Consider the following 27,421-nt stretch of genomic DNA (forward strand, 5'->3'; position numbering starts at 1 on the left):
GTGTGCACGCCGCAAGAGCGAGCGCCGGGCCGGGCGCGTTCCCGGTGCCGAGGTGCCCTGGCCCCTGCCTGTGACTTGCCGCCCCGCAGAGAGAGCGAGGTCAGTGCAGGGAGCGGGGGCGCGCGGCGACCCTCCCTCCCGCGGGCATCGACGCGGGGGACAAGGACAGCGCCTGGGTGGGAATGCGCCGTGCGTGAGAAGGGGCCGGGAAGGGGCTGAAGAGGCTGAGCTGGGCCCTGGGGAGGGGGAAAGGGGGGGGGTTGTTTGTGGGGAGGGGGTTGACTGAGGCCCAGATAGTTGCTGGGGTAGGAAGGACATTTGGAGGAGGTGGGGTTATTTGGGGGGCGCTTCCTTGCTGGGGAAGGGTCTGGGGAGGCTCTGGTTCTTCATTCTTCTCTTCCCGTGCTTGCACCCAGCAATTTCTGTGCTGGGGGAAGTTTTGCTCTGTGTTATGGACTGTGGTTGTGCAGCTTCATTCCTGGATGCTTGGAAAGGACTTCAGAGCCTGCGGGGCGGAAGGTGCTGCCAAAGGGCAAAGTAAAACCTCCCTTTGCAAAGCTCAAAAAACTGGATGTATGGTGTACGTGTTGGTGGTGGGGTTGTCACAACTTGTGCTGGTTGTTTATGAAAACACATCTGAGTTGTGGAAGTTCTCAGATGTCACACAGCGGGGCCTGGGCAAATGAATTCCAGTTTAAAAAAAAATAGCTTGTTGCCAATGTCTCTCATAAGAAAAAAAAAATGATTAGGTATAGATTGGGTTACTCCAAAATTAAATGCCTTATTTTTGTAATGTGTTCCAGGAGGTATTTTGGGTCTCTTTAAAAGTGGAAGGAAATGGGAGGGCACAGGAGCTCCCAAAGGAGAATCTGAGGCCTTGTCTACGTGAGAAAGTTGTGCCAGTTTTTAAACCACTTTTGCTAAACTGGTACAAACAGCTGAGGGGAAGGGACATTTATTTAAGTTTACTAAATTGAAATAAAAGTGCATTGGCTTGCCCCAGTTTAATTAAATGCGTTTAAAACTTGCGTCTAGCTAAACCTGTGCAACTTTTTAGGCAAGAATTCAGATGGGTGTTGTCACACTACTGTATGAATGAACCAAGAAATAAATGGCTTTAACATGCTCATCACTCTGCAATAAAATCACAAGTGGGAGTAATATAAATTTGTGTCCTGATCCTGCAAACACATAAGTAACTTTGCTCAGCAGGGTAGTCCTTTTGAAGATAAATTCAGGAGAGTAAAGTTACTCCTGCACAAAAGTGTTTGTAAGGATAGACCCTTGATTTGGAAAATAAATATTATATTATTTGTTAAGTTTCCAAAATGGTGATGTAACTTAAAATACTATTTGACCCGGGACCGTGTTCCTTTTAAAAGAAAAATACAGAGAAGGCAACTGGTGCATCTAAGGCAAGCCAAGGTACTGATCTACAAGTCTAATAGAAAAGTTAATTTTAGAGTAATTTTTCATGTTGTTTGTAGTAAGTGATTTGAATCCTGTTTATCTTAAAGACCACTTTTCTTCATGTGTTCTGCTACCCCAGAAGTTGTGGTCAGCCAAGAGTCCTTAGATGTGTGTGTCTGGGGGCTGGGCATTGTTAGTAATTTGAGGGCCAGTAACTTTGGAATTTGCTTCTTCCCATCCCTTTTCGTGAAACAGAGTTCAAAGTTGTTGATCTTCACAACAGGCTGTTTTCTGAGTGGGGATGAGTTGAACAAATGAAGATCTGTTTTTCTGTAATGATGAAGTGTTTGAATTGATATTACACCTCTACCCTGATATAACGCAACCCGATATAACATGAATTCAGATATAACACGGTAATGCAGCGCTCCGGGGGTGGGGTGGGGGGAGGGCTGCGCACTCCAGCGGATCAAAGCAAGTTCGATATAACGCGGTTTCACCTATAACATGGTAAGATTTTTTGGCTCCCGAGGACAGCGTTATATCGGGGTAGAGATGTATATTGATATTTAAGTGTGTTTAAATATTAATTATTAATGTGTCTAAATCAAAATAAGAAATATTGTCTATGTATATGGAGGTATTCTGTCTGAGTGACACTAGCGGAGCCGTTTTGCTCTGTTAATAGTCTTACCATACCTTATTACCAGTTGTGTAGTCTCAAACATTAACATTTAGGACTTTGTAGAGAGAGGTGGTATTGGTGGGCTAACTGTATATAATGCTATATGTGTCCTCACTTCATCTTTTTTTAATCTGAGACTCATAGACTCAAGGCGTGTGGGTGGTGGGTGAAGCTTCTCCTTAGAGAGGCTCTGTCTCAGCCTGCCTCTTCTGGCTGACACTCTTTTCTCACACACACACACACACCCGCTGTCCAGAGACCAGAAAAGCGTTCCTACTGTGGCCATGGAGCGAGAGCTTCTCCAGCCCTGGGGCCATGGCAGGGGGAGATTTTTCAGAGGCCCCAAATCCACCATTGCCCCCCCTCTGGCAGCACAAGGTTTGGGGAAGCTTAACCTCCCCTGGCCTCCATTACGCACCACCTGTGTCAAGGTAGTTGTTTTAAGTAGACAAGAACTAGTCCTACTATTTTCTATAAAGAGTGGTGTGTTCTGTCTTGAAACATGACATCTCTGGTTTAATTATAGAAATGAATTCTCCAAATGAATTCTTTAGTTTTGAAACTATTAACTTTATTCATTCAATGTCACAGTGTTTGGGAAAGATGAGCGATAGACAGCTTTGGAGGTTGAAGTTCTCTGTTTAGCCTCTGCAGTACAGAACAGCCAAATGCACTTTACGTTTTCTCATGTTTCTCCTCCAATATGCCTCCACTCTGACTTGCAGGAAACACCTTCAGAAGTGAGTGTAATTCTGACTCTTCAGCTTGTTTGCTGAGGCTGACAGCAGAGATACCAATTATGATGGTGATTTTTATCGTGTGGATATTAAAACCTGCAGACAACCAACTTTTCCGATAGCTCACCAAATAGCTATTGATGATGTTGACATGGAATTACTGCTCACCTAGGTTGAATTAAAGATGGAGATCTAGTGGTGACAGGCTCATATTCTGTTCTTATGAGAAATCGTGTTGTTTCTGTTTTGTGAACCGTGTAAAAATATAATACTGGTTCTGTAGCAAGGTGATCTGTTCAGGACAAAACCTAGTTTTCTGTGGTAGATCAAAATAACAACCCCACACACTCCTCCCTTCCTGACCCCCCACCCCCCCCCCCCCCAAAAATACATATTATTATTTGTATTACAGAAGCATCTAGAGCAGGGGTCGGCAACCTTTCAGAAGTGGTGTGCCGAGTCTTCATTTATTCATTCTGATTTAAGGTTTCGCGTGCCAGTAATACATTTTAATGTTTTTAGAAGGTCTCTTTCTATAAGTCTATATATTATATAACTAAACTACAGTTGTATGTAAAGTAAATAAGGTTTTTAAAATGTTTAAGAAGCTTCATTTAAAATTAAATTAAAATGCAGAGCCTGCCCCCGCCCCCCCGGACCAGTGGCCAGGACCCGGGCAGTCTGAATGCCATTGAAAATCAGCTCGTGTGCCGCCTTTGGCACCTGTACCATAGGTTGCCTACCCCTGATCTAGAGGCTCCAACTGGCACTGAAGCCCTATTGTGGCAGGCATTGAATAAATACGTAGTAAGAGACAATTTGTGCCCCTAAAAGTGTGAAGATGAAAGAACAAAATATTATTATCCTCACTTTACAGATGAGGAACAGAAGTACAAAGAGATTAAGGGACTTGCCCATGGTCACTCACAAAGTCCATGGCAAAGCCCAGAATTGAACCCAGATATGAATCCCCCAATCCAATACCTTAACCACAAAACCATCCTATTGTAAATGTGAGGAGAAAAGTTTAGGCAAATGTACACCAGGCGCCAGTCTTTTCAAACTCTGTATTTTGGGCCTGTCTTCCTTTCTTCACCCTCCACTTGCTGGAACTCTGTAGCCTAGGGAAATTATTATAAAAGAAGAAGAAAGGAGTCTGGTGTTCTTGCTAGCCAATAAGCTATCGATATTTTTTTAAAACTGGGGGTGGGGGGTGCTACTGACCCATGAATGGTCTGTATGAGCTACTTCACATTCTGAAGGATACTTCTACCTCAGTGCATGATAGAATTGCCCTTCAAATCAGAAGAGTTTTTAATTACTTACTGAGCACATCCTCCAATTACAGAGCACTCATGCAGTCACAAAATGCCCTGGCAAACATTTTGCAGTTGCTACTGAGGTGAAGCAGCCTACACAGCTGCATAACTCAGGAGGCTTGCAGGTCAGAACATTCAATGGACCAATATTCAGTCAATATTTCAGTCAACTGGTGAAAAAAAAGTCTGAGTAATTTTGTTTGAAAACATTACATTCTCTAAGACGGCAGTTTTGTGCCTTCAGCTCTGACCCAATGACTTTTTCTTCAAGGGTATGAAAACCAAGCAAGTTTTCAGTCCACTGGGCCATCTGCTTTTCTCTGTCTAGTAGCCATGAATCTCTTATCTTTGGGTTTGTAATGTTTTCAGGGGCAGGACCCCTTTTTAAATCTTTCCTCTGTGGGCTGAATACCAGTTAACCAGTGACTCACCTAGCCCACATGATAGTATGTTGGAGGATGCACAGAGTCTATTCTGCAGCATCAGAGTGGAGTTGTAGGCAGCCACATATTATTCATAACAAATGTATAAGGTGCCTATCATTGTGGTGTCTGTTTTGTGTACATAATTAAATACACAGTAATAAATAATGCCACATTAGGCATTTCACAATTGTTACTGAAGTAACTCTTTGCAATTGTAGAACTAACAGCGCAAGCACAAAGACCAATAGATTTCAGTGTCAAGTTGATTTCAGTGGACCTGAGACCATTTAAGCCAGTGAATCTTTAGTACAGCGTACAACACTTCTGTAAAATCCTCTGTATATAATGCAATTCAAGGATTTAGAATAGCTATAAAATCACTGCCACTATCAATCACTTAAAGAAGTGTGTTACTATCATTAGGGTTGTAGTAAAATTGCTCCATTCACTTACGTGTGCTAAAAAAGTATACCCAGGCACAAAATATACATTTCATGTTTAGTACTACTTGTTGTGTTTTACACTTGCTGGCCTGTCAGGCGAAGTTGTACTTGAGGAAAGTATTTCACAATTTAAATAAAGATTTTTCATACTAGATAAAACTTTCTAATATTTCAAGCGAACACAGAAATCCATTCACCTCACATGGTCTCTTAAAATAGCTTAACAGCTCATGTTTGATTTAGTTGTTTAAACAAGGATTTGTTCCTTCCTAGCTCATCATTATTTCCATTTCTGTCTCATTATGAAGTCAAAGTCCATGGAATTTCCAGAGGTCTCTGAGGCAGAGTTACCACGGAGGGGAAATTAAACCTGCATTTAGGTAATCATTGCTGGACAACTACCCCTAAAATGGTTTTAAAAAAAAAATCTTTAGTTGGAAACAGTGTATTCAGAAAACTAATTATATTGTTTATCTTGAAAATTCATTAAAATGAAGCACATGCCGTTAAATTGTGAGAAGGAGGGAAAAGTATTGAAATAAAAATACTGGAGCGTGACTGATCTATTAGGCAAAATGTGACTGAAATGTTTAGATCATGGGAAAATAAATGTAACTTTCTAAAATAGTAGTTTCAAAGGGAAATACCGCTTATTTTCATCTCACCTTTGGAACTCCCATTTTGAACTTCAATTAGCAAAAAATCCACATAACATAAAGCTCTTGAGGCAAGCTTTTAAAATTATGAACAGGTAATAGGATACAAAGCCTTTCACCTGTATGCCCAAGATTAATTCAGCTCAGTGTGTTATGGCCAAGGGCCATTTAAATTTAGGTTTCTAATGACTGGAATGTTTCAGATCCAGCTCAGGTTGGCAGTGATCAGAAATTATCACCGCAGATGAAAAGCGTATATAGTATTCTATAGATATATTTACAATATCACCAGTTGACCATTTATGTACCCTGAACTTCACTTGTGTGAAAAGTGAGGGTCAGTAAAACAAAACAAAAAACTTCCATCGCACTTTGAGTGCAACAGTTGTGAACTGACTGTTATGCCCATGAAGCAACATGCTCTTTTTTTCTCTGATTGGATTAATGTTTGCTTTCCTTTCTGTCCTTTTAAAATTCATCGAAAATAACAGACGGTGCCAATTTTTTCTGTTTTTAAACTAATTTAAAATGTCTTTCACTGAATGCTGCCAGGTATAATCTCCCACTATAAACACAAGTCTGCCAAGTTACTGATTTGATTTAGATTTTTAAACTGCACTTTTTATTTGTAGTAATGTTCAGGGAATTGTAGTTTAAAACAAAATTAACATGATCTCGTTTACCCATGATGGAACAATTACATTTACATTACAATACCTAACACAGGACTTTTTTGATGGTTCCCTTTATGTTTTTCTTTACCAATTGTAAGGGCTGCCAAACTGACAGTCCAGGGAGTTGATGTCTTCCATCCACAGAACAGGTATAATGCGGGCAATGGTAATGTGAGCTTCCTTAATCTTCTCTGCCAGTGTGCCTTAGCTCAGCTAAAAACTACAGATCTGTCTACATGCAAACATTGCAATACTTTAGCTATATCAGTATAGTTAAAGCAGAACAATCTCCTGGACACCATTATGTTGATATAAAGCTGCCTTATAGGTGTGTAGCTATTCCCATAGGGAAGGGATAAGCTATATCAGCATAAGGCACCTTTGTTTGGAATTATATACCTGTAACTATTTTGTTAAAAAAAATCACACCCCTAACTGAAATAGCTAAATCAATATAAAACTGTGTTGACGACGCCTATCTTTAAGATAAGAAGGGAAGTTCAGTCTGCATAGAGATTCAGTACTCAGCCTCTCCACTGAGACTCTAGAAAGAGTGCTAATGTTAATGGTGGCATTACTGAAGTAGGCTGTGATCACTAGCTCCTTTCTTATAGGGCACTGAACAATCATTAAATGCTAATGACTTTTGATTACTACTGACCTCTGTCAATTTAGAATTGGTGACCTAGAGATGAAAAGCTCTGTATCTCATTACCAATTTCCTGAGCCATCCAGTCTCTCTTTTATACATTCATTTTTGTAAGAGGCAGTATAGAATTAAAGTTGATCTGTTTCTCACTTACTGCAAAAAGGGTTGAATGCTGTCGGGTCTGATTTTAGAAACAAAAATGACAATCACTAAGGAAGAGAACTTACTTTTTGACCCAACAGATTTGGTGGAGGAAAATTACAATTTTTCAAGGTACTATGCAAAATTTGAGGTTAAATGAGACTAAAATCTTAACACACCAGTGACTGAGGGGGCTGAGGATGCATAAATAGGAATTAGTAATTTCCATATTGGGCAAAAACAATAATTTAAAATATTTTTTATCTCTTTTTATGGCTTCTATAGGCCTTGAAGTAAATTTTCATCATGAGGTTGTTTAGTTGCAGATTTACATGTCCAAGAATTTATGTCTAAGATTAACTGTAGTCGTTAGTCATTCTCATTTTTGCTTGGATCCATTAATAAAAAAATTAGTGCTTATAGATTAAAATCTAAATACTGAATTTTGGATATTCCTTACCTATATTCACCAGGCTGACTGGCAGTAGACGATAGGTATCAGCACACTGGTAGCGACAGAACTTTTAATGCTATTCCATGCCATTTACAACATGCAGATGGAACAACATGTTTGTGGGCTAATTAGTCTTAACAATAATTTCAACTTGGAGGGCTGCATCCCTGTAGCACGTGACATCAGAAACGTTGCTCGTTATAGCTATGGTCCAGACAGACTACATTCATGCAGCAAATTCTATTAAAATAAGCAGCCAAGGCTTGCTTTGTAGATTCAATGTGGGTAGGTAGTCATCTCTTTGGTCTGATTCGAAGCATAATACTTAAAATGGATCCATAGCTCTTAATTTAATGGTAAAACAATTGCTCCACTGTGTACTGTCAGCTACAAAAAAAAAAGGGGGAGGGGGCTATGTCACATTCTGGGCTCGATTATGCAGCCACTGAATAGGAGTAATTCCCAGTGAAGTCAACAGTAGTTGCACAATCCAGCCCTCCATTTGTAATGGTCTTCTTTAATATGTACAGAAGGGCTTTGAAAATGTAGGCGACTACTAGCTAGAGAACTTTAAACCTGCTAGCCAGAAGCTAATATAGAAAACATCAGGAGGAGGTGCGTCACAATGACTGCTCCTCCACCTGGGTGTTAGCATCCCTACCAGATTCATCATGTCCCGTGAACCTACTGGGGGCTCATATCAGCCTCTGACTAGTAGGCATGTGATTAAACTGATAAACCCACATGCCACTCATTTTATCACCTTAACTTGCATCACATTTAAAATCTGATTGAAATCAAACCAGAAGAAAGATACTTAAAATATCCTGTCATTATAGAAGTTGATGCTATTCCCTCATTTTAAATATTGTGTTCTGTTTTGGTCACTCCATCTCAAAAAGGATATCTGAGAGAGGATCCAGCAAAGGGTGGTGAAAAATATTAGAGGCTTGGGAAAAATTTTGTATGAGGATAGATTAAAAATATTAACCCTGGTTTAGTGAGGAGACCTGTAAGAGGTGGCATGCAGAGATATATCACATACCCTCTCTATACAAGTACAAGAGGACAAAAAATGGGGAAAATCAAAGACCGCTCATTTAAAACTGATAATTTTTTAGCACAACTTTGTGTTACACTGAGCAGTGAGTTCAACAGGTTACTACTGAAAAAAAGATCTTAGGAGGATTCAGAGAAGATACCTTCTGCAATTAGACTAGCTAGGATAACATTTATGAGGGGATATCAGTTCTCATACTTGAGGACATAAGACAACTGCTAACTAGAGTTAGGAAGGATTTTTCCCAGTAGACATGTTATTAGTATGGCCCCCGTAAGATGAACTACTGCACTAGATGGACCATTGGGCTGGTCTGAAATTGCCACTCTTTCCTATGCTACTTTACCTTTCCCCCAACTTTTTGACTGTTTTAAGATAGGAATGGTCTCTGCTTTTTTACTCCAAATTCCTGGCTGGTGTCAGAGGTCTGGACTACTGTTCCTGTAGCCTCTCTTTCTGGAGGGTCCTTTGTGAATACAACTTCAGAGTCAATTCTCCAGTGCAACACCAGATTGAAATTGTGTGATTCTGGTCAGTTTCCATGCTGCCATTCAGAACTGTGGAATTGGAAAGTTTTTGACAATTTCAGTGGGTTGCTTCTTGGGGGAAATCAAGCATCTCTCTTTTCAGATTCAGAAAGATGACACTGCAGAAGGTATCTTCAAATGTGATCTTCACAATAAAAAGGGTGGGAAAGGTAATTGGGTACATGATTCAGGAGCCTATAGTCTGGTCTACACTTAAAAATGAGGTCAACCTAGGTACATCATTCAGGACTGTGAAAAATGTTGTGCCCTGAGCACCATAGTTAGGTCAACATAAATATGCAGCTCGGTGGATAGAAGAGTTCTTCTGTTGACCTAACTACCGCCTCTGGGAGAGGTGAGTTAACTGCATCCATGGAAAAACCCTTCCGTCAATGTAAGAAGTGTCTTCACTACAGTGGCACAGCTGCAGCACCATAACTGTGCTGCTGTAGAGGCTGTAGTATAGACAAAATCAATGGATTCTAGGATCCTACACCACTTAGGTACTTTGGCAAATTTTACACATTGTTTTAAAATCAAAGCTTAAATTCAGCAGATATTCGTATGAAAAGTAGCAGTGGACAGATTTTGTTAAGCACTGATGTTGAGTAGTCATTCCTGGTGTATATCGAGACTTACCTTTTAATGTGGGTATGCTCTCTATGAAGGGAAATGTAGAATTTGAACAAATAATTTTAATAATGCATAGCAATAATTACTTCACCAAATGAGGCGATACTTTACAAAAGAGAAGTATGAATTTTCTCACTACTCACTTAGAATTATCTTCCCGTGAACAAGATCTTGTGGTGATAGAGAACTGAGAAATCTGATGAAATATTGTTTTTATTTCTGATTCAGGGTCTTGCTCATTAAAACAGAGATAAAACTACAGCTTAATAAGAGAGGGTGATTTAGAAATCTTAGTTATCTCTGCTACCATGGCATGACAGATTTTCGGGAAAAATGCCATCAGTCCCTGAAAATAATTTTTCAATAGCATGTATAGACTTTTGAATGATGTAATTATAATGGCACCAACATAGTTAAAGTTGTATTAACATTTGTAGTGTAGTATGCCCCTCTGGCATCCTTCATAATAATCACAAGGCACTTTATAATCTTAAAAAGCTAATTAAAAAAAAGCATTGCACATATATTACTTAAATTTGAATTTAAAATAGACTTTAGTTTTTTGACTTGTGACCAGAAGCTGATTTCCATAGGCTTATAACTCTCCTTTAACAGTTTGTAAGGCAATTGTGCACAATATCTCCGTCTTGAAACATTTTCTTCCTTATTTCTAACATCTGATGTTTTGGACTTTGCCTACCTGTGCTTGAAGAATTAAGTGTGAATTTCCTATATATTTTAACTTTAAAATTTTTTCTAGTTATAATACTTTGCTCTCAAAACAAAGATAAATCTGTTTTTAGAACAAATGGTTTCTTTTTTTATTGTATTTGTATAATACAGAAATGTTCCGCCCTGGTAATATAAAATAGGGAATTAATGAAGAAAGAAAAGCTATAGAACATTAGAAAACCATCTTAGATGCCGCAGAGAAGAGTGTGGAAGATAATCAGTTTGTTTGTTTGATGTTGTCACCAGAGGCAGACTTCTTGATTTGTTGTGATGATCTCGACTAGTCTTTCAATAGTGAACAGTTCAGGGATAACTTGTATTTTTAATTATGGTAAAATACCAAATTGTGAGGTTACTAACATGTATGTGGACTAGAAAAGTACAAATATGCAGAAGGACATGGATTAAAACAGCCCCAGAAGCAGGAAAGAACAGTCAGTGTTATACAGAATGCTAATGATGTTTACCTTAGTAATTTGTGCACAGATTGTATTTCTGTACTTGGACAGACTGGAATTGTTCTGTTCCACTGGCATTGGAAGCCAATGTTTGCAAATCCCAAAATGAAATCTTTTAGTTTTTCCTGTTCCTAGATCACGTACTCTCATTCATAACTTGGCTATAGTTTCCTATCTCACACAGGAGTGACCATCATGTGACTTTTATATACTTAAGGAAATAAGATCGGTTTTATGGCAGCTGGAAAAACAAAGAAATGTCATAGGTCCATAATCTATCATAGTTCTTGGTCTCTATTGTACCATCAGTTCTTCCAGCCACCGCGTGACGGATTTTGCTGCACGGCAGGAAAGTAGTCAAAGTAGTTTTATTTAGGCATATTTTCTATATATTGTGATAAGGCTTTCTACTATTATCCAGATATTATCTTCTTGTTAAATAGGGTTTTGCCTGGTTTTTTTTTTAAATTTATTTAGACTGAATATACATCAGCTCTTTCTTCTTCCTCTTTTCCCAAGAAAGTGTGGCGGAGGACGGTATCTAGACTTACTATACATGCATTATATTTTCCAGAAGTTTGAAGTATGGTTGACTCCAGCCAGTTTGCGTTTAATGTTTCTTTTTCCAGGACTGAGCTAATCAGATCTGCCTGTTCTATTCTTCTTAAGAAATGCATGAACAGTTACAAGAGAGGGCCACTCGAAATCTACTGGAAATAATTCTGGGCATAACTTCTAGATTACTTTTGGCAAATTAATTGGGGAAAAACACACATGAAAATCCTAATTTTAGTTTATTTGAATAGTGTTTTATAAAATGGACTTTTTCACACCTAATCACCTCTGTAGATCTTCTGACTCCCCATTCTCTTCCCCTTTCTGCCAGACTGGTACACTGAAGACCAGATCATTGCAATATTTGCTAGAACATTCATTTAGTTGTATCTGTAAAAGCTTGAAACCTTATTCCTGTGAAATGTCTTTCCCACGGAGACTTAGGAAGAAAATGTTGCACATCCAGAAGGTTATCTTCATAACCATTTCTTAAAAAAAAAAAAAAAAAAACTCAAATTTTGCAAAAAAGTGACTACCCCTTATCCCATGTTATAAATTCCCTAAATCTGGTTTATAGTGAGAAATTTCTGCAGAGTGTATTTTTTTCCATTGACGACGAACATGACCTAGACTATCAACTTCCCCCCACAAATATTTCTATTGACAATCTTCCATCTGTGACAGACTATAACCATATTGCTAGGCTATAGCTGTCATTTGAGGTTGCGTAACCTGTTTCTCAATGTTTGTACAGTGCTTTTAAGATGCAAGACACTATGTAAGTGTGAAGTAGTAGTGTTATCCTACTGAAGAGAGCAAAGGCTTAGCATCTGTGATGTCTTCCATGAGTTTGCTACATATCTGTCCATTTTGCTAGGATGCAATGCTGTTGTTGGACTACGGCAAACACCGAGTCAGTCTATTAATGCAGCCTATACTCTTTTGGAGAAGAGAGTGGGACAAGGAGAACGTGCAGTCTATGAACAACCTGCAGCTAGTTCTTTTAATTAATGGGAATTAAAGACATCTTGAACATGTTTGTTATAGAGCCATGGTGATGACTCCAAGAAGTGGGGTTGTAACCAGGTTTCATTAAATACCTGGAGTGAAAATCTGGGCCCCATTGAAACCCAATGGCAAAACTTCCATTGACTACAATGGGGCCAAGATCTCCCTTCCTATTTTTTGGCTCCCTCTTCCACAGCTGTCTTGGGAAACTGGTTTGGTTTGGCCTAAAAATCACTAGATTTAATTTTCTAAAAAACTTGAAGAAAATTGTGAAATTGTCTGAGTAGTGGATCATTTACAAGATAAATAGCTTAATGTGATATTTTGGGGTCCTTCTGTTGGGGGAGAGGGGGAACAATTTAGGCATGTCTGTTAACTTTTATGACGCTCAGCTCAACACTAACGCCGCCCAACTCCACATTTAAATTGTTGAGCAAGTCAGTGGCTGAAAAGTACAATTCTTTCATAATAAAACTGGTTGGCTTAGTTATCTAATTCTCCTGTTATTTCAGAATGTGTTTATTAATGAAATCTGCATTTATTCAGATCTAAAACTATGATTTTGACAGATTCCTTAGACAAGACAAAGTTTTTTCATCTAAAGCTTTGAAACATTGATTAAATGTATGGACACTGTTTGAATCTGATTTGCACATCTAGAAGTTTTCTTCTGATGCAATGCAACTGTGTCTGGTGTAACTTGGCTTAATTAGTACTGCTCAGTGATTTGGGACTGGTATCAAAGACTCTTATTTTAGCAAAAACATAGTTAGTTAAAGCTAAAGCTGTGACCTCCTCTCTGTTCATGTTGGACCAAAGTATACGCTGCACCAAAAGGCATTGTTTAACTTCATCTTTCTCTTTTATGCTGCAAATCAATTTGCTTTAATTTAGTTCTGATATTAATATCCTTCTCTGATTAACCATTATATTTTTATAATAATGGGTTGGGAGAATTCAACAGAAATACATAGTAGAGCTACATGGAATATTCACTACTTCAGAAAGTGTGTCTCTAATAGAAATATTTAAATACAAAGCTATTAATCTTTTTACTTAATGTGGGGCTCTTCTTATAATTGTGAAAATCTGAGTACCATCAAGGACTACTAAAATATAAAAGATACATAGAAATTTATACATTCTTGCCTAGTCCTGCCCTGATGTAACTCTGCAATTTCCTTTATTACATAGACTACACATTAAATGCTTTCCCTTTAATATTAGAGCTATGCACATTACAATAGGTGTCACTGTGCTGCTGGGTCCAATCGTTATCAGTGACTTCAGCTATTGGCTCAGAACACTGGCTGTCTGACTCCATCTGCAGGGCTGTAATACCTACTCTGTTCAGATCCATTCAACACACAAGTTCAGCCAGCTGAACAGCCTAGCAGTGCTACGGCACATCTTGCTAGCCTAATTCAACAAGCCAGTGCGATAGCTAGATGCATACTCTCTTTGCACAGTGTAGCACTTTGAGGTGATTCAGTTTCAGGAAATCTGGAAAAGAGCTTGCAAGTAAATAAAACTGGGAGTCACGATGGAGATGTATTTAACAAGTCAAATACTGGATCAAACTTAAAGCCAGTTTCTTATTCAGTACCCTGAAAAGGTCACCTTGTCTTGCTGGAAAAGAAGCAAAATCTCAGCTTTGCTGCTTTTTATTTAACAGCTTGGCTCCCACTTACATTTTCTTCATGTTCTTACCTAGTTAGGCTATCTAGCTATACAAACAAGGATACTCATGGTAGATGACAAGGGAAAGAACATGAAATGTCTCACCTTCTTCTTGATGCTTCCAGAGACAGTCAAGAACAGGTCCAAGAAAAGCTCTAAGAAAGGAAACAGTAGCAGCAGTAGCAGCAGCAAGTTGCCTCCAGTTTGCTATGAAATCATTACCTTGAAGACCAAAAAGAAGAAGAAGATGGCTGCTGATATTTTTCCCAGAAAGAAACCAGCCAACACCAATACAACTGCTGTCCAGCAATACCACCAACAAAACCTCAACAACAACAACACTATCCCTGCCCCCAATTGGCAAGGGCTTTATCCCACCATCCGAGAGAGGTAAGTTCAAGAGAATTTATTTTTTGATGTTTAAATGAAGTGTTGAATTGTAGCAAAACAGGTTTGCAATATTAAATTTAGTTTCTCATTTATACACATTGAATAAAACATGCTACTCCTTTTCCCCAAGCAAGTATTTGGTAATGGAAAATTTTTAGTATCTCTTTCCGGACAGTGCAGCTGTTTTCCTGAAGTAGTACAAATGTTGTTGTAAGCTGCAGTACTTTAAACTGATAGGTATTTGCATGCAGACTTACGTGTTTGTTGTTTTAGTAATACATGTTCTTGATCTTCATTTTCACTTTTTGAAAAGTTTTCACAAAGTTTTTCTTGGATCTGTTTTCCTTAGTATATTTGTGTGTGATCATGCGCAAAGTGGTCAGAAATTGTGTGACCTGTTTTTTTGTTTGTTCTTTTGTTCTTTAGCTGGTTTGTTACTGAAATGCTACTTTAAGTTGTTAAAAAGTTTAATCTCATGGGTCTGGGGTGAGAATCGGATGCCAGATTACATAAATTAACACATTGCCTCTGTCTGTAGAAATGCAGTGATGTTCAACAATGACTTGATGGCAGATGTTCATTTTGTGGTTGGGCCACCAGGTGGGACCCAGCGGTTGCCAGGACACAAAGTAAGCAACAGCTGCATTATCAGTTCAGATGTGGGAATAGCAACAGTAACTTCAATTGTAACATCGTGACTTACTGTGGGAGACTCCAATTCTTTGTGACAGACATAAATTTTGAAATGGCTTTGTCCAGTGAAATACTTTACTTTTCTTTGTATTTCCCATTAAACATTGTGTTGTGATAAAAGAGGCTTTATGTAAAATTGGGAAGACTGTTTTTTGTCCCTTTTTATGGTTGGTGGTATGAAGATTTTCTAGAAATTCACTTGTTTCTTTGAAGATAAAACATATAATTGTACGAGGTAAATGGTAGGAAAACGTGTAATTTTGTTAGTAAGTTTGCCTTCGTTCTCACATAATAGTATCTAATTTCTATGCCCATGAAGCTAGTATACTCATAGTGGTAGTGGCTGTACCTCATTGTTTTTATTGGCAGGACCTTCAGTTTATAGCATGAAATAAGATTTCCCTTTCTCAACAGTATGTCTTAGCTGTCGGGAGCTCTGTATTCCATGCAATGTTTTACGGAGAGCTTGCTGAGGACAAAGATGAAATTCGTATACCAGATGTTGAGCCTGCTGCTTTTCTCGCTATGCTGAAGTAAGCATCATTCTTCTGGAAATGTATTTGTTTATGCCATATATGCACAGCAATACTGTCACAGTTCAAATATTGGATATCCGTCTAAACAGAGGCATAAAACTAGAAATGAAGTAATTGTTCAAAAATAGGCCTTCCGCTATATATTCATTGTTTAAAACTTATTTTCACTGAACTTCTCTCTCACCCTCTATTTCTAGACGCGGAAACGTTAGGCTAATGTAGGCAGTTGTTATAAATAATGACTGACAGGAGATCTTTGAGCACATTGTAATGCCTATTGATTTGATTTGTCACTACACTTGCTACACAAAAGGAGGGAGTTACTAAAAAGAATTGTCAGCTCTAACAAAAAAACCTATTTTACTTTGAAAGTATAGTGAAAAGTAAAAAAATGGAATTTCTGGGTTCATACACTGACATTGTGCTCCAGCTCCTTTGTATGCTTACTGTACAGAGTTCTTGTCTGTTCAAAACACCCCCGAGTTACTGAATGCAGCCACTGAAAAGTAAAACCTTTCTTTATTTTATTTAGTATTGGGCATTTGGAAAGTATTAAAAATAAAAGGGCTGTTTAAATGAACTTATTCCCCTCCCTGTATATCTAGTTTCTTTCTGCCAACCTGATTCGGAACTAGGTTGCTTTTTTGCTGGATGAAGAGGATGTAATGAAATACTAATTGTTCCCCTGCTGAATTATCCTTGGACTGTGACTATAAACTTTGATTTTCAAATGGAAATTATATCATACAACCTCTATAATTTGGAGTTTTTTCCTCTGGTATTTAACACTGTCATTGGTTACTTCTGGACCCGGTTGTTTCTCATTTTAATTGAGATCAATATCCAGACCCTTTTAATATGCTACTGGTTTTGTTGCATGCAATAGTGAAATTGCTAGTTAACAACGTTATAAATATATTTCATGGGTTGCCTTGATTAGCTTGTGATTGCAAACAATTACTTTGTTACATTTCAATGGCATGGTAGATATAGTGTTCAAAGTTGCATGCAGCTGCAGAGTTTTCAGTTTGTCAGCAGGAACCTCAGAAATATTTGGGATGCATGTTGACAGATGCCTTTCCATGAAAATCAAAGGTCACTCAACAATATTAATATGGAATTGAGACAAAGTTATGATATGCCACCACATGTGAATAGATACATTACAGATCTTCATTTTGCACATTGCTATTTAAAACATGTTTTTCATACAGCAAATACTTTGACTTTACAGAGTGAGATGTAGTTAGACTTTCTCTCTGCAAGGGGCGAATATAAGGTACTTTAATTTTTCTTTTCTATTGGGACAACAACTCTTTCTACCTAATTTTATTACTGCTACATTAAACTTGCCATTTAAAGAACAAATGGATTTTGAAATCTGCTTGAAGACATTTGTACAGTGGGGCAAACCTGAAAAACGAGACCTTTAATACCAAAATCCAGTGCCTGACGAATTCTCTTGACAATAGTAAATTAGGAAACTATCTGAAAAGTGGGGGGACTCAGCCATCAACTTCTTCAGAATCCAAGCTTTCCATTTAAAAAAAAAAATCTAGTTATTTTGGTTGTGCAGATTACCTTCCAAATGAGAACTTGATGCAGTGCTATTTCCCTGACTCTGCAGTGCTCTAGTATCTCTACTGATGTTCAAAACGTTCCCAAGAAGCAGCATGAGACTGAAGGCCCAAAACACTCAGGCTACAAGAAGAAGAGAGTAGAAGAGAATTTGCACCCATCCCTGCAAACAGGAATGAGAGGAGCATTTAGTTGAACCCCCTTTTTGCCAGGTCCCCTTTTCAACAATCAAGAGTAATCTTTTGTAAGAAAAGAAAGAGTTGGAAATGCTCATCTTCTTCTAAGCCATGAACTCTTATAATGTGATATACACTAATCTGTATTTGGGTATTAGTTGTTAATAGTGTTTAGTTGGTTAATTTTGTAGTGGACACATGGAAGACAAACACCAGTAAACCTATTATTAGATGCAGAAGCTTCAGTAGTATCTGTTATTGGCATGTAGTAATTATGCCCCCAGCAAAATTGATTAGCTGTTCACTACAGCTTTACAAATACAAAACAGTTACATGTTGCTAAATGCATATCCTAGTTGGCACACTCAGTTAGTGTCTTTAACCCTGAAGACCAGGATTCAAATAATAAATTAAAATTAGACTCATGGTCTCATTCTAATCCCAGCCTGTGCGCATCACACATGTACAGCTGTAACATACTTTGCTAAGGAATAGACCAGGACTGAAATATCAGCAGTTGCAGATCAGGATAGAGATGCATTGACAGAATGAGAAATGTGGAATGCTACAGACAGCCTATCTGTGCTATGGCTGCTTTAAACCAGTGATATTACTTCTCCACTTCCATGAATATTAAACTCGCAGTTTTTGTACTGTTTAAATTTAAAACAGATGCCGCCCTACTTTTTTGTATTAACAAGCAGAGAGGGAGAAGAAGTTGGAGGTTGAGGAGGAGAATTATAAAATGGAACAAATTTGGAGAGATGATGGTAGAAAAAACAAGAAAATATGTAGACCCTTAGGGACCCAAACCTGCAATTTATGCTTGCATGAGTAATTCTTACTCCTGCAAGTAGTCTTTAGTTTTTTACTTCAAGAACTAAAGATTCAGTTCTATATTAATATTCATTACTTGCTACGTTTCATTGCATCAGAGTTTATATACTCTAAACAGAATTTTTCAAGCGTTACTTAGCGTAGCATTTTTAGAGGCACATGACTGTGAAAAATATATCTCATTTTATTTGACCCCAATTTCTCTAGAACTCATAATTGGTGTTATTCTCTGCCCCATTACATGTGGTACATTACTAGTTTTCCATCATTAACTGGAAATCTGCTCAAGCAGGTTGGAGTCTGCCATATCCTAATTCATGAAAGCCAAACAACGAAACAAGACTTATACATCTTTACAGTAAAAACAAAAACAGCCATAATGAGATATGGGTTGATACTAATCCAGTAAATTTCATTTTATCATTTATTCTCCTAGGCCTTGTATATCCTGTGAAAATGCATAATTTTAGAAAACCAGTTAACTTAACACATTTTCATTAGCATGAAATGCAATTTTGCCACAACCAGCAAGCATATTTTTAAACATAACTCCCTTGTTCACTCTAAAGGCAAATTTATGTTTAACATTGTTTCTAACAGGATGCATTTACCCAGAATAGATTGGACCTAATGTGTGAAATATTAAAAACAAGGTGCCTAATTCATTATTTCCCCAACAGTAGTGGACCTCAGGAATTTAATCACGTAAACAGAATTTAGCTGAATCTCTTCTGTTTTGACATGGCAGTGGGTCTTAACAAGTTTTCTTCCCTAGGAAAGTGAGAGAATACATTTTTTCTGGGGAAGCTAGCATGTTGTAGCATCAATAAACATATGAAGTCCTTCCCTTTACAATCTGAGGTTAGTTAGTCTAAGAGGTTTCATCAATTGATTGCAAATCTTAGAGCCTATGGCATGATGATGCATGGTATTTGATGTATTTTGACAGTGTTACACTTCTGAGAGCCTAGATTTTAAACCAGTTTGTCTTGGCACCCATGTCTGATGTGAAGTGTTCGTTATTGCTGAAAAACTCACTTTTCTTTTTCTTTGCACATGTGTCTGAATAAAGGTCACCATATAGTTCACCAGAAAAGGAAGTTCAAAGTATGTCCACCTGAAATTCATGTCCTAGACAGTATTAACAGTAAAACTGTTGTTTTAGCCATATAAACCAACCCTTCTTCAAGAACCTTGATTGACATGAACCCTTTTTGGGGGTGAAAAAAATCTCATTCATCAAGTCATTTATTTGGAATTTTTTCACCCAAGTTTGCTAGGATATGGATACATTAGAGTCACTACCATATTGCAATTGTTGATTGACTGTTTAGAGTGCGTTCTCTACCTCATTATTGAAAGCAACTGTTGTTGAACTTGGAAGAAAATGGGAATGAAGGTGTAGCACTTCATAGTTGTATCAGTTTCTTTGTGTAGCATGTGACCCAAATGAAAGGCCCAATTCATCGTTGGTGTAAGCCCATTGACTTCGATGAGCTTAACCCATGGATGAATTTGGCCTGTAGTTTCTTTATCGTGTAATTTGAAGCAGGATTTGATTTTTCCAGAAAGTATTTCTTAGTTTTAATACTGCATTGCACCATTCGAGTGCTCTGTGCTTCGAGTTTTCAGGTGTTATTGACAGTCAATGTCTTTTTGCTAAAGAGCAGTGTCACATGTGCGTATTTTATTTCAGATACATCTATTGTGATGAAATTGACTTAGCTGCCGATAACGTGCTGGCCACTCTTTATGCTGCCAAGAAGTACATCGTTCCTCATCTTGCCCGAGCATGTGTCAACTTCCTAGAGACGAGCCTAAGTGCAAAGAATGCCTGTGTACTGCTCTCCCAGAGCTGCTTATTTGAAGAACCTGACCTGACCCAGCGCTGCTGGGAAGTGATTGATGCCCAAGCAGAGCTGGCTTTGAAATCTGAGGGGTTCTGTGATATTGATTTTCAGACGCTTGAAAGCATCCTCCGAAGGGAGACGCTGAATGCCAAAGAAATTGTTGTTTTCGAAGCTGCGCTTAACTGGGCTGAAGTTGAGTGTCAACGGCAAGATTTACCTGTTAGCATAGAAAATAAACGTAAGGTCCTAGGGAAAGCTCTCTACCTGATTCGCATCCCTACCATGGCACTCGACGACTTTGCAAATGGTGCCGCTCAGTCCGGGGTGCTGACTCTCAATGAAACCAATGATATCTTCCTTTGGTATACAGCTGCCAAAAAGCCAGAATTAGAGTTCGTGAGCAATGCCAGAAAAGGCCTCGTCCCCCAGCGTTGCCACCGCTTCCAGTCTTGCGCCTACCGCAGCAACCAGTGGCGTTACAGGGGTAGGTGTGACAGCATCCAGTTTGCTGTTGATAAGAGAGTTTTCATTGCCGGCTTTGGGCTATATGGTTCTAGCTGCGGATCGGCAGAATATAGCGCAAAGATCGAACTTAAACGCCAAGGTGTGATCCTAGGCCAGAACTTGAGCAAGTATTTCTCAGATGGATCTAGCAACACTTTCCCAGTGTGGTTTGAGTACCCAGTGCAGATTGAGCCCGATACCTTTTATACAGCTAGTGTGATACTGGATGGCAATGAACTCAGCTATTTTGGACAAGAAGGAATGACTGAAGTCCAGTGTGGGAAGGTAACTGTTCAATTCCAGTGCTCTTCAGACAGTACTAATGGCACTGGAGTGCAGGGAGGGCAGATTCCAGAACTCATATTCTACGCCTGAGCAAAAACGTTTCCAGAGGAAGAGTTTGACCTGAAGTACCCATCTGGTTCAGACCTACTGATGCTTAGCTTATCTGCAGCTGTGATCAGTACAGAGAATATGTAAGTAAAAGCTGTGGATAGTTACTGCTTGCTGGACTTGTAGCCTCTTTGGTGATGAAATTTAAATGTAACATTCAACTTTAACTGGAAGCTCTTAAGAGCAAGGAAGTTTCTAAAGCTTTATTTGAGTCAGATATACCTACGCCCATGATTCCCAGCCTGTCTTGTTGGCGTGCCCCTACTCGCAATGGATCAGCAGATGGACGCCCTCTTTCGTATCTCCAATGGATTGTGCCCCCCAATACACTGGATGCTGCCTCTTTTGGTCCATTTTCTCTTTCTGTCTCAGTTCTTTTTTCCTTCTTGTCTTTTTCTCTCTGCTTCTCATTATTTTTTGCTCTTGTTTTTTTGCTCCCCAACTCTCCAGAGGGCTACATGCTGCTCAGAGTCAGGGAAGGGGCTCCACAAGGCTGGGCCGCTTTAGTTCTTACAGCTGAGCCAAGTGTTATGGGGCAGATAAGAGAAGCTTGTGTGTGAACGCGCAGCCCCATAGAGGCAAGCCAGTCCCGTATGTGGCCCGCTGTATTGGGGGTGGCTGCAAGAGAAGAGAGGGAGGGTTGGCAGGCAACATTCAAGGAGCCGCACGCTGCTTTATACACAGATGCAGGATCATACTTGCAGCCAGGGTGAGCTGGGCTCACACAGCTTTTCCCACCAGCACCCTCTTGAGCTCCTCTGACTCATTCCCTTAAGACTGGGAAATACTTGTGTACACACAAACTGTGTAGGTGGCTTCGAAGCATTTGCCCATTTAACCAAATGTTGCAATAGTTATACGGAGATGCTTTTAAAATTGCCCTCATTTGGCCCACTACTAAATATCTGGGTGATGATATCTAGCATGAGACAAAGGATAGGTTAATTTCTTTTTCTTTTTCCAAAATAGTCCTAGAACATGTGGAAGGGGGATTTTTTCCCCCTATAAAAATGAAAATAAACATCACTGCACAGTAATGTGTACTAATCCTGAGTTACATATTCCTTCTCTGTAATGTGAGCTTTATTATATTATTGCCACACACTCTGACTCAGCAGATAATTAAATAGATGATCGCAAGAAAATTCCCAAGAGTGGACTATGTCTGGCGGTGAGCACCAAGTGTAATACAGTGAGGGGAAACGTATGTCTGATCTCTTGCAATTAGTTTTAATTTAAATGTGAAATGGAGGATTGTGTGGTCCAAAAACCCCCCCCCCCCCCCGAATTACTTTTCAAGCTTTCTGTAGTCCTGTCTGTATTTTTGGCAGGAACGGACTACAGACTCATTGCTGTTTAAGAGGGAAGGAAATCAATATAACTAAAAGATCCAAGTACCATTTAAACTTAATAAAATAAAGTCCACACTTTGGAAAAGAAACTCCTTAATCACTAGATTGTGAAACTTACTTACAAAGAGGACACTACCGAGGTAATTTGTCTCACCTTTATAATATCTCTGAAGTGGTTATGTTTGCTTTCCATATTATAAGCTAAAATAGAGGACCAAATGATTCTTTGGCCAGGCTAAAGACTAATGTGTGTGCTACACTAAATATAATCATCAGTTTTACAATGGAACCGCTTTTCCCGTATGGTTACTTATCAGTTAATATTTATTACTCCACCTACTCCTTGACTGCTGGAATCTTGGCCTCTGGCCATCTCAAAGTGCCGGTATGTTTCTGCAGTGTCCAAAACATGTTCTGGAGTAATGACAAGTGGATTGGAGTAGGCATCAAAAACTCAAAGGCCAAAGCCAGTCTCTTCCCTGTCCTGTGGATGTTGAAAAGAAGAGCGAGGGGAAGACTGTTCTGCAAGTACCATGTTCTTTATTCACTGTAATGGTTACAATTTTACATATGTGAGCAAATACATTCTTTCTGAAGTATAAAATACCCTCCGAATATATAGAAAATGCTTTTTATAACAGATGTACCTAAACTAGACTGTTAGTGAGATCTGGACAGAATGTTCCCTTGAAAACTGACGATACTTTTTTTTAAAGCTCCAGTTAATTATATTTAGATCTCTCAGCAACCAAAAATATACACGCAGTATAATTTTATGGATTGGGGAAATATTTATTGAAGAGACAACGAAGGAATGTAAGATTGTCATGGGATAATAGTCAACTACTTGTAGACATTATCTGAGCAGTAGTGAATTTATTTAAAATAAACGTTAAAGCAAAGACTGGCCAAGTTACTGTATATGAAATGGTTGACATAGATATAATGGCTCTGTCTGAATGATGCTTTTATGGGGTAGAGTGACAGAATGCAGCTATTTAACAATGTTACAGCAAGTAACTGATTCGTTTAGAACAGACTTATGTGCCTCACAGTGGGACAAAAAGTGTACTCTACTAGTATGGATAAGCCAGTCTCTGACTGGCTCTAGTTTTTTGGTGTTTTTCTTTTTAATTTATCTACAAATAAAGGCTTAGCATCTATTAAACTGACTGGCTGGAACAGATAGTTATGGGATCAAATTAATGTATAGCTGTGATATGTAGAAAATCAGCTTTTTTTTTTTTACTTGTTATCCCTTGAATATTTTTGACAAAGTAGAATGAAAGCTCTGCTTCTTGCTTAATTCCTCTGAATCTGTTCCAGGTATAAATTAGACTTGTTGCTTATGGTCAAAATATTTAAGCTTGGATCAATACACTTAGACACCTAAATAAGTGGCTTGATTTTGAGAGGGGCTTGACACCAGCAAGCCCATTGCAGTAAATAGAGTCTGCTGTTGCCAAATACTTTTGCACATCAGGCCACTTAATTAGGTGCCTAAATATGGATCTAGATCTGGTCAACTAACTTTAGGCATCCAAGTTTGAAAATGTTAATCTATATTTTGAAAGCACCCGATGTATCATGCTGGAACGTAAACACAACTTCAGCAAAAAGAACATTATGTAGATGGTATTTTATGGCGGTCTTTACTATTTGTATATTGATTTTGCTGGTAGGGGGAACTAAGACAGGGCATTGTAATGTAATATGCTTTAAGCATATCTGAAATAGGATTTAAATGTTCTAATTTCTACATACTTATTGCACTGAACTGTTTTTTAAATTGTTGTGATAAAGTCTGCTAATTTCAGGTCACAGCACCCAGTTATGCTTGACCTTAAGCTTACAGCATTATTTATGAAGGACAGATATATAAATATGAAGTACCTCATGTTGAATGTTATTGTACTGTATCTTTAATGTAACAGTGCAGATCTTGTTAGACACATGAATGTGTATAATCACATTAAACATATGAATAAAACTGGTTCTTATACAGTTGTTTCCTGTGGTACTTTTGAAGCATCCGTGGAATAAATAGTGAAATCCTTATTTTGGCTATTATTTTTAGTGTTTTCCATTGTTCTAGATAATTGTGCGGGAGTATTTGTTAAGCTTGGGTATTCTGGGATCTTTTGAACCCAAAAGAAGTAAAAGTCTGAGGCAAAACCAAGGAAGAACAATGAATATGTTAATCAGTTACATTGTTAAGACTGATGATTAAGCTAATGAGATGGAGTGAATGAATTCATTTATATGCTTTATGAAATTTCTTGTATACTAGAATTTTAATATTTTCTATTAATATTACCAAGCTGGGGGGAGGGTGGTGTATCATTCTGTTTATTCTGAAAGACAGCGGGTACTGAAAGCGACCAGAGCTGTCAGTCCTTAAGATTATGGAACAGAGTACACTGATAGAATTCAGAAAGATTTATGGTGCAGGCTTAGTGGAAAGAGGTTGTTCCCTGTTGGAAATTTGAGTCTTCTCATTCAACCATTTCTTTTCCAACAGAGTTGAATATCGGTTCATCATATTTCTTCACAGAAAATCATCAAAGAAGATGAATTTACCCTTCCTTGATCCATTCTGAGGATTTTGGATCCAATAACAAACCAGCTAAAGAGAGGGTTAGGAAAGGGACATTCAGAGAGAACTGGAGAAGTCCACCCTCATGGAAAAGAGAGAATTCTTAACTTGATCCTAAAATACATTCTGAACATTCCAAGTAGTGTCACTTGTGATGGGTTTTCTAAAATCGTTTACTACTGTTAATCCACATACCATATGATGTGCACAATGAGATGCAAAACCATAAAAAACTGTCTGTCTATGCCTTGTTCTATGCTAACTGCATCAGTACTTAACACAGATACCTTATGATATGTGTCTCTATCAACTACAAAAAGTATAAATTAGTGTCAGTCCAGTTTTAACTGGACAAACTGACTGCATCAGAAAACCAGCACCTTCAGCCTCTCTATTGAGACTCGGCATTGAATGAGTGTGGAGAATAAGCTATCCTCTCGCCCAGAGAAGTGTTCACTCCTTGCATTGTTTCTGCCTAAGATGGACCTGCTTTTCCCAAGACTCCCACCTATAAATACATAATGTGAAATCCCAATCAGTGGAAGTTTTGCCTCTTCTTCAATGAGGTCAGGATTTCACCCACAGTGTTCAGTTAACATCAATACTCCCAGAACACACCATTGCTGAGGGAATAGAAAATTTTAAAATTCACACTGTACACTGATTATCTAGAAGTCCATCAAAATATCATAGATTCTAAGGCCAAAAGGGACCACTGTGATCATCTAGTCTGACTCCCGGTATAACGCAGGACATAGGATGAAACCCCATAATAAATCTTAAAATAACCCTCATGGGCATATGGCAAACAATTCAAACATTAACATGAAATAATTTATTCTAAACCACAGTGATATTTGCATATGTCTTTGTGTACATTTTTACAAGCATACTTCAAATTCATAGCACACAAGGTATAGCAGGGGTATAGTAATTTTCACATTAGAAGATGTTTGAATTGCAAAGGTTCATATGCTCAAAAGAGCTGTTCAAAGTGAAGGAAAAACATAGAAAGGCTTTAGCTACTTTGGTCCAAGGTTCAGTCCTTTTAAAAGAATCTCTTAAAATCTGTTTAAATTTGTCAACAGTGTCAGGAATGCATTTATATTAATCCTTTAACAACAATATTTTAACATTCACTTTTTAATTGTTTGCTAGAGACAACAAGAGTGTAGTTGGCTGTCGGGAGATCCTATGTTTTGCTGCGGTGGAGTTTTCTAGATCTAACTTTAAAGCTTCATAGCTGCTTCAGCTACCACTCTGGGAGAGTCAGCAGTTCAAGAATAGCATGGGCTGGCTTTTAGACTAAACAAGCTAGAACTTGGAAGAGGGGGATGAGGTCAGCAGCAAGGCCACAGGGAAATGCTGTGGACAAGGTATTTTGTCCCCTTAGTGGGTGGACACACCTTACTCTGTTGTCTTATCCACCATCTGCTGGGAGAAGGCAGGGGCTTCCTGGATCCTCCTCCACCGCCCCGGGTCCTATTGTCTACCCTCTGCCCCCTCCCCCAGTTGGCAGCACTTGGGGAACTCTGAGGTAAACACAGAGCAAAGGATTGGCTTCTCCCCGCCAAGAGAGGAGAATCTGGAAAGATGGCCAGTCTCTCAGGCAGTCCCTGGGGATTTAGCCCTATGGGCTTAGTCTGTCAGAGTCTCTGGCCCTTTGTGGGGTTTGCCTTCTGTCCCTCCTCCTGGGGCATACTATTTTGCCACCAGTCAGGGCAGTTTTGGGAGCCTGTGGCTGTCTCCTCCTTGGCTGGACTGCCTCTTTTACAAGCAGTTTCTGAGTGGGGCAGCCTTCTTCCTGTTCCCTGCCCCTTTCGGTGGTAAGTTTCTTCTTTTAAGCTCCTCCCGCTCCAGGCTGAACAAGCCTTGCAGGTGCACCTCTTTAGGGCTGAACAGGCCAGAAAAGCTCTTTAGTCTCCTCCATACCAGCGTGAGGGCGTGTCCCTTCACACCATGCCACGGTTAATTTCAGCAGCAGGCTGAAAGTCACATATATGGTACAGCAGCAGTACGGGGGAGTGTAAAGAGACTTGAGCAGCAGAAAGAGACGTTCTAAATGAAGGTAGGGGTGAAACCCATGAGATAGGCCTTGCGTTCCCAGATCGTCCCCTCAGGCAGAGAAGACTGGCATGGCAGATTCCCCTGAATAGTCCAGTGGTAGAGAAAGGACCCTTACAGCTCTGTTAATGTATCACTACTGTAAAAACAAAGAAAATAAGCTTTGCATCAGTAAATGTCTTTTCTGGAGCTTCCGTCAGGATTTT

The 27,421-nt window shown here is 38.9% G+C and overlaps 1 protein-coding gene across 4 annotated transcripts; it reads left to right on the forward strand.

Annotated features, from left to right (window-relative positions):
- BTBD3 (BTB domain containing 3) lies at nucleotides 1–27,421 on the forward strand. Of its 4 annotated transcripts, none has more exons than XM_034764135.1 (5): nucleotides 1–99; nucleotides 14,372–14,636; nucleotides 15,175–15,265; nucleotides 15,744–15,862; nucleotides 20,153–24,557. In XM_034764135.1, the coding sequence occupies exons 2-5, from the start codon at nucleotides 14,494–14,496 to the stop codon at nucleotides 21,183–21,185; spliced, it is 1,386 nt and encodes a 461-aa protein (XP_034620026.1). In that variant the 5' UTR covers nucleotides 1–99; nucleotides 14,372–14,493; the 3' UTR covers nucleotides 21,186–24,557. The 4 variants fall into 4 exon arrangements, 3 of the variants coding, with proteins under 3 accessions (XP_034620026.1, XP_034620027.1, XP_034620025.1); XM_034764136.1 differs by having other exon boundaries at nucleotides 76–176; XR_004644925.1 differs by lacking the exon at nucleotides 1–99 and adding an exon at nucleotides 25,077–27,421 and having other exon boundaries at nucleotides 13,096–14,636; nucleotides 20,153–21,286.

This window comes from Trachemys scripta, chromosome 3 (genome assembly GCF_013100865.1).
Source record: "Trachemys scripta elegans isolate TJP31775 chromosome 3, CAS_Tse_1.0, whole genome shotgun sequence".
In the NCBI taxonomy this organism is placed as follows: Eukaryota; Metazoa; Chordata; order Testudines; family Emydidae; genus Trachemys; species Trachemys scripta.

Excerpts from the sequence above, each read along its gene's own strand:
- BTBD3 (XM_034764134.1), top strand. The coding sequence starts at position 14,314 with ATGGTAGATGACAAGGGAAAGAACATGAAATGTCTCACCTTCTTCTTG. Across the intron at positions 14,637-15,174 it reads TATCCCACCATCCGAGAGAG|AAATGCAGTGATGTTCAACA; the intron begins GTAAGTTCAAGA and ends CTCTGTCTGTAG. Across the intron at positions 15,266-15,743 it reads AGCGGTTGCCAGGACACAAA|TATGTCTTAGCTGTCGGGAG; the intron begins GTAAGCAACAGC and ends CTTTCTCAACAG.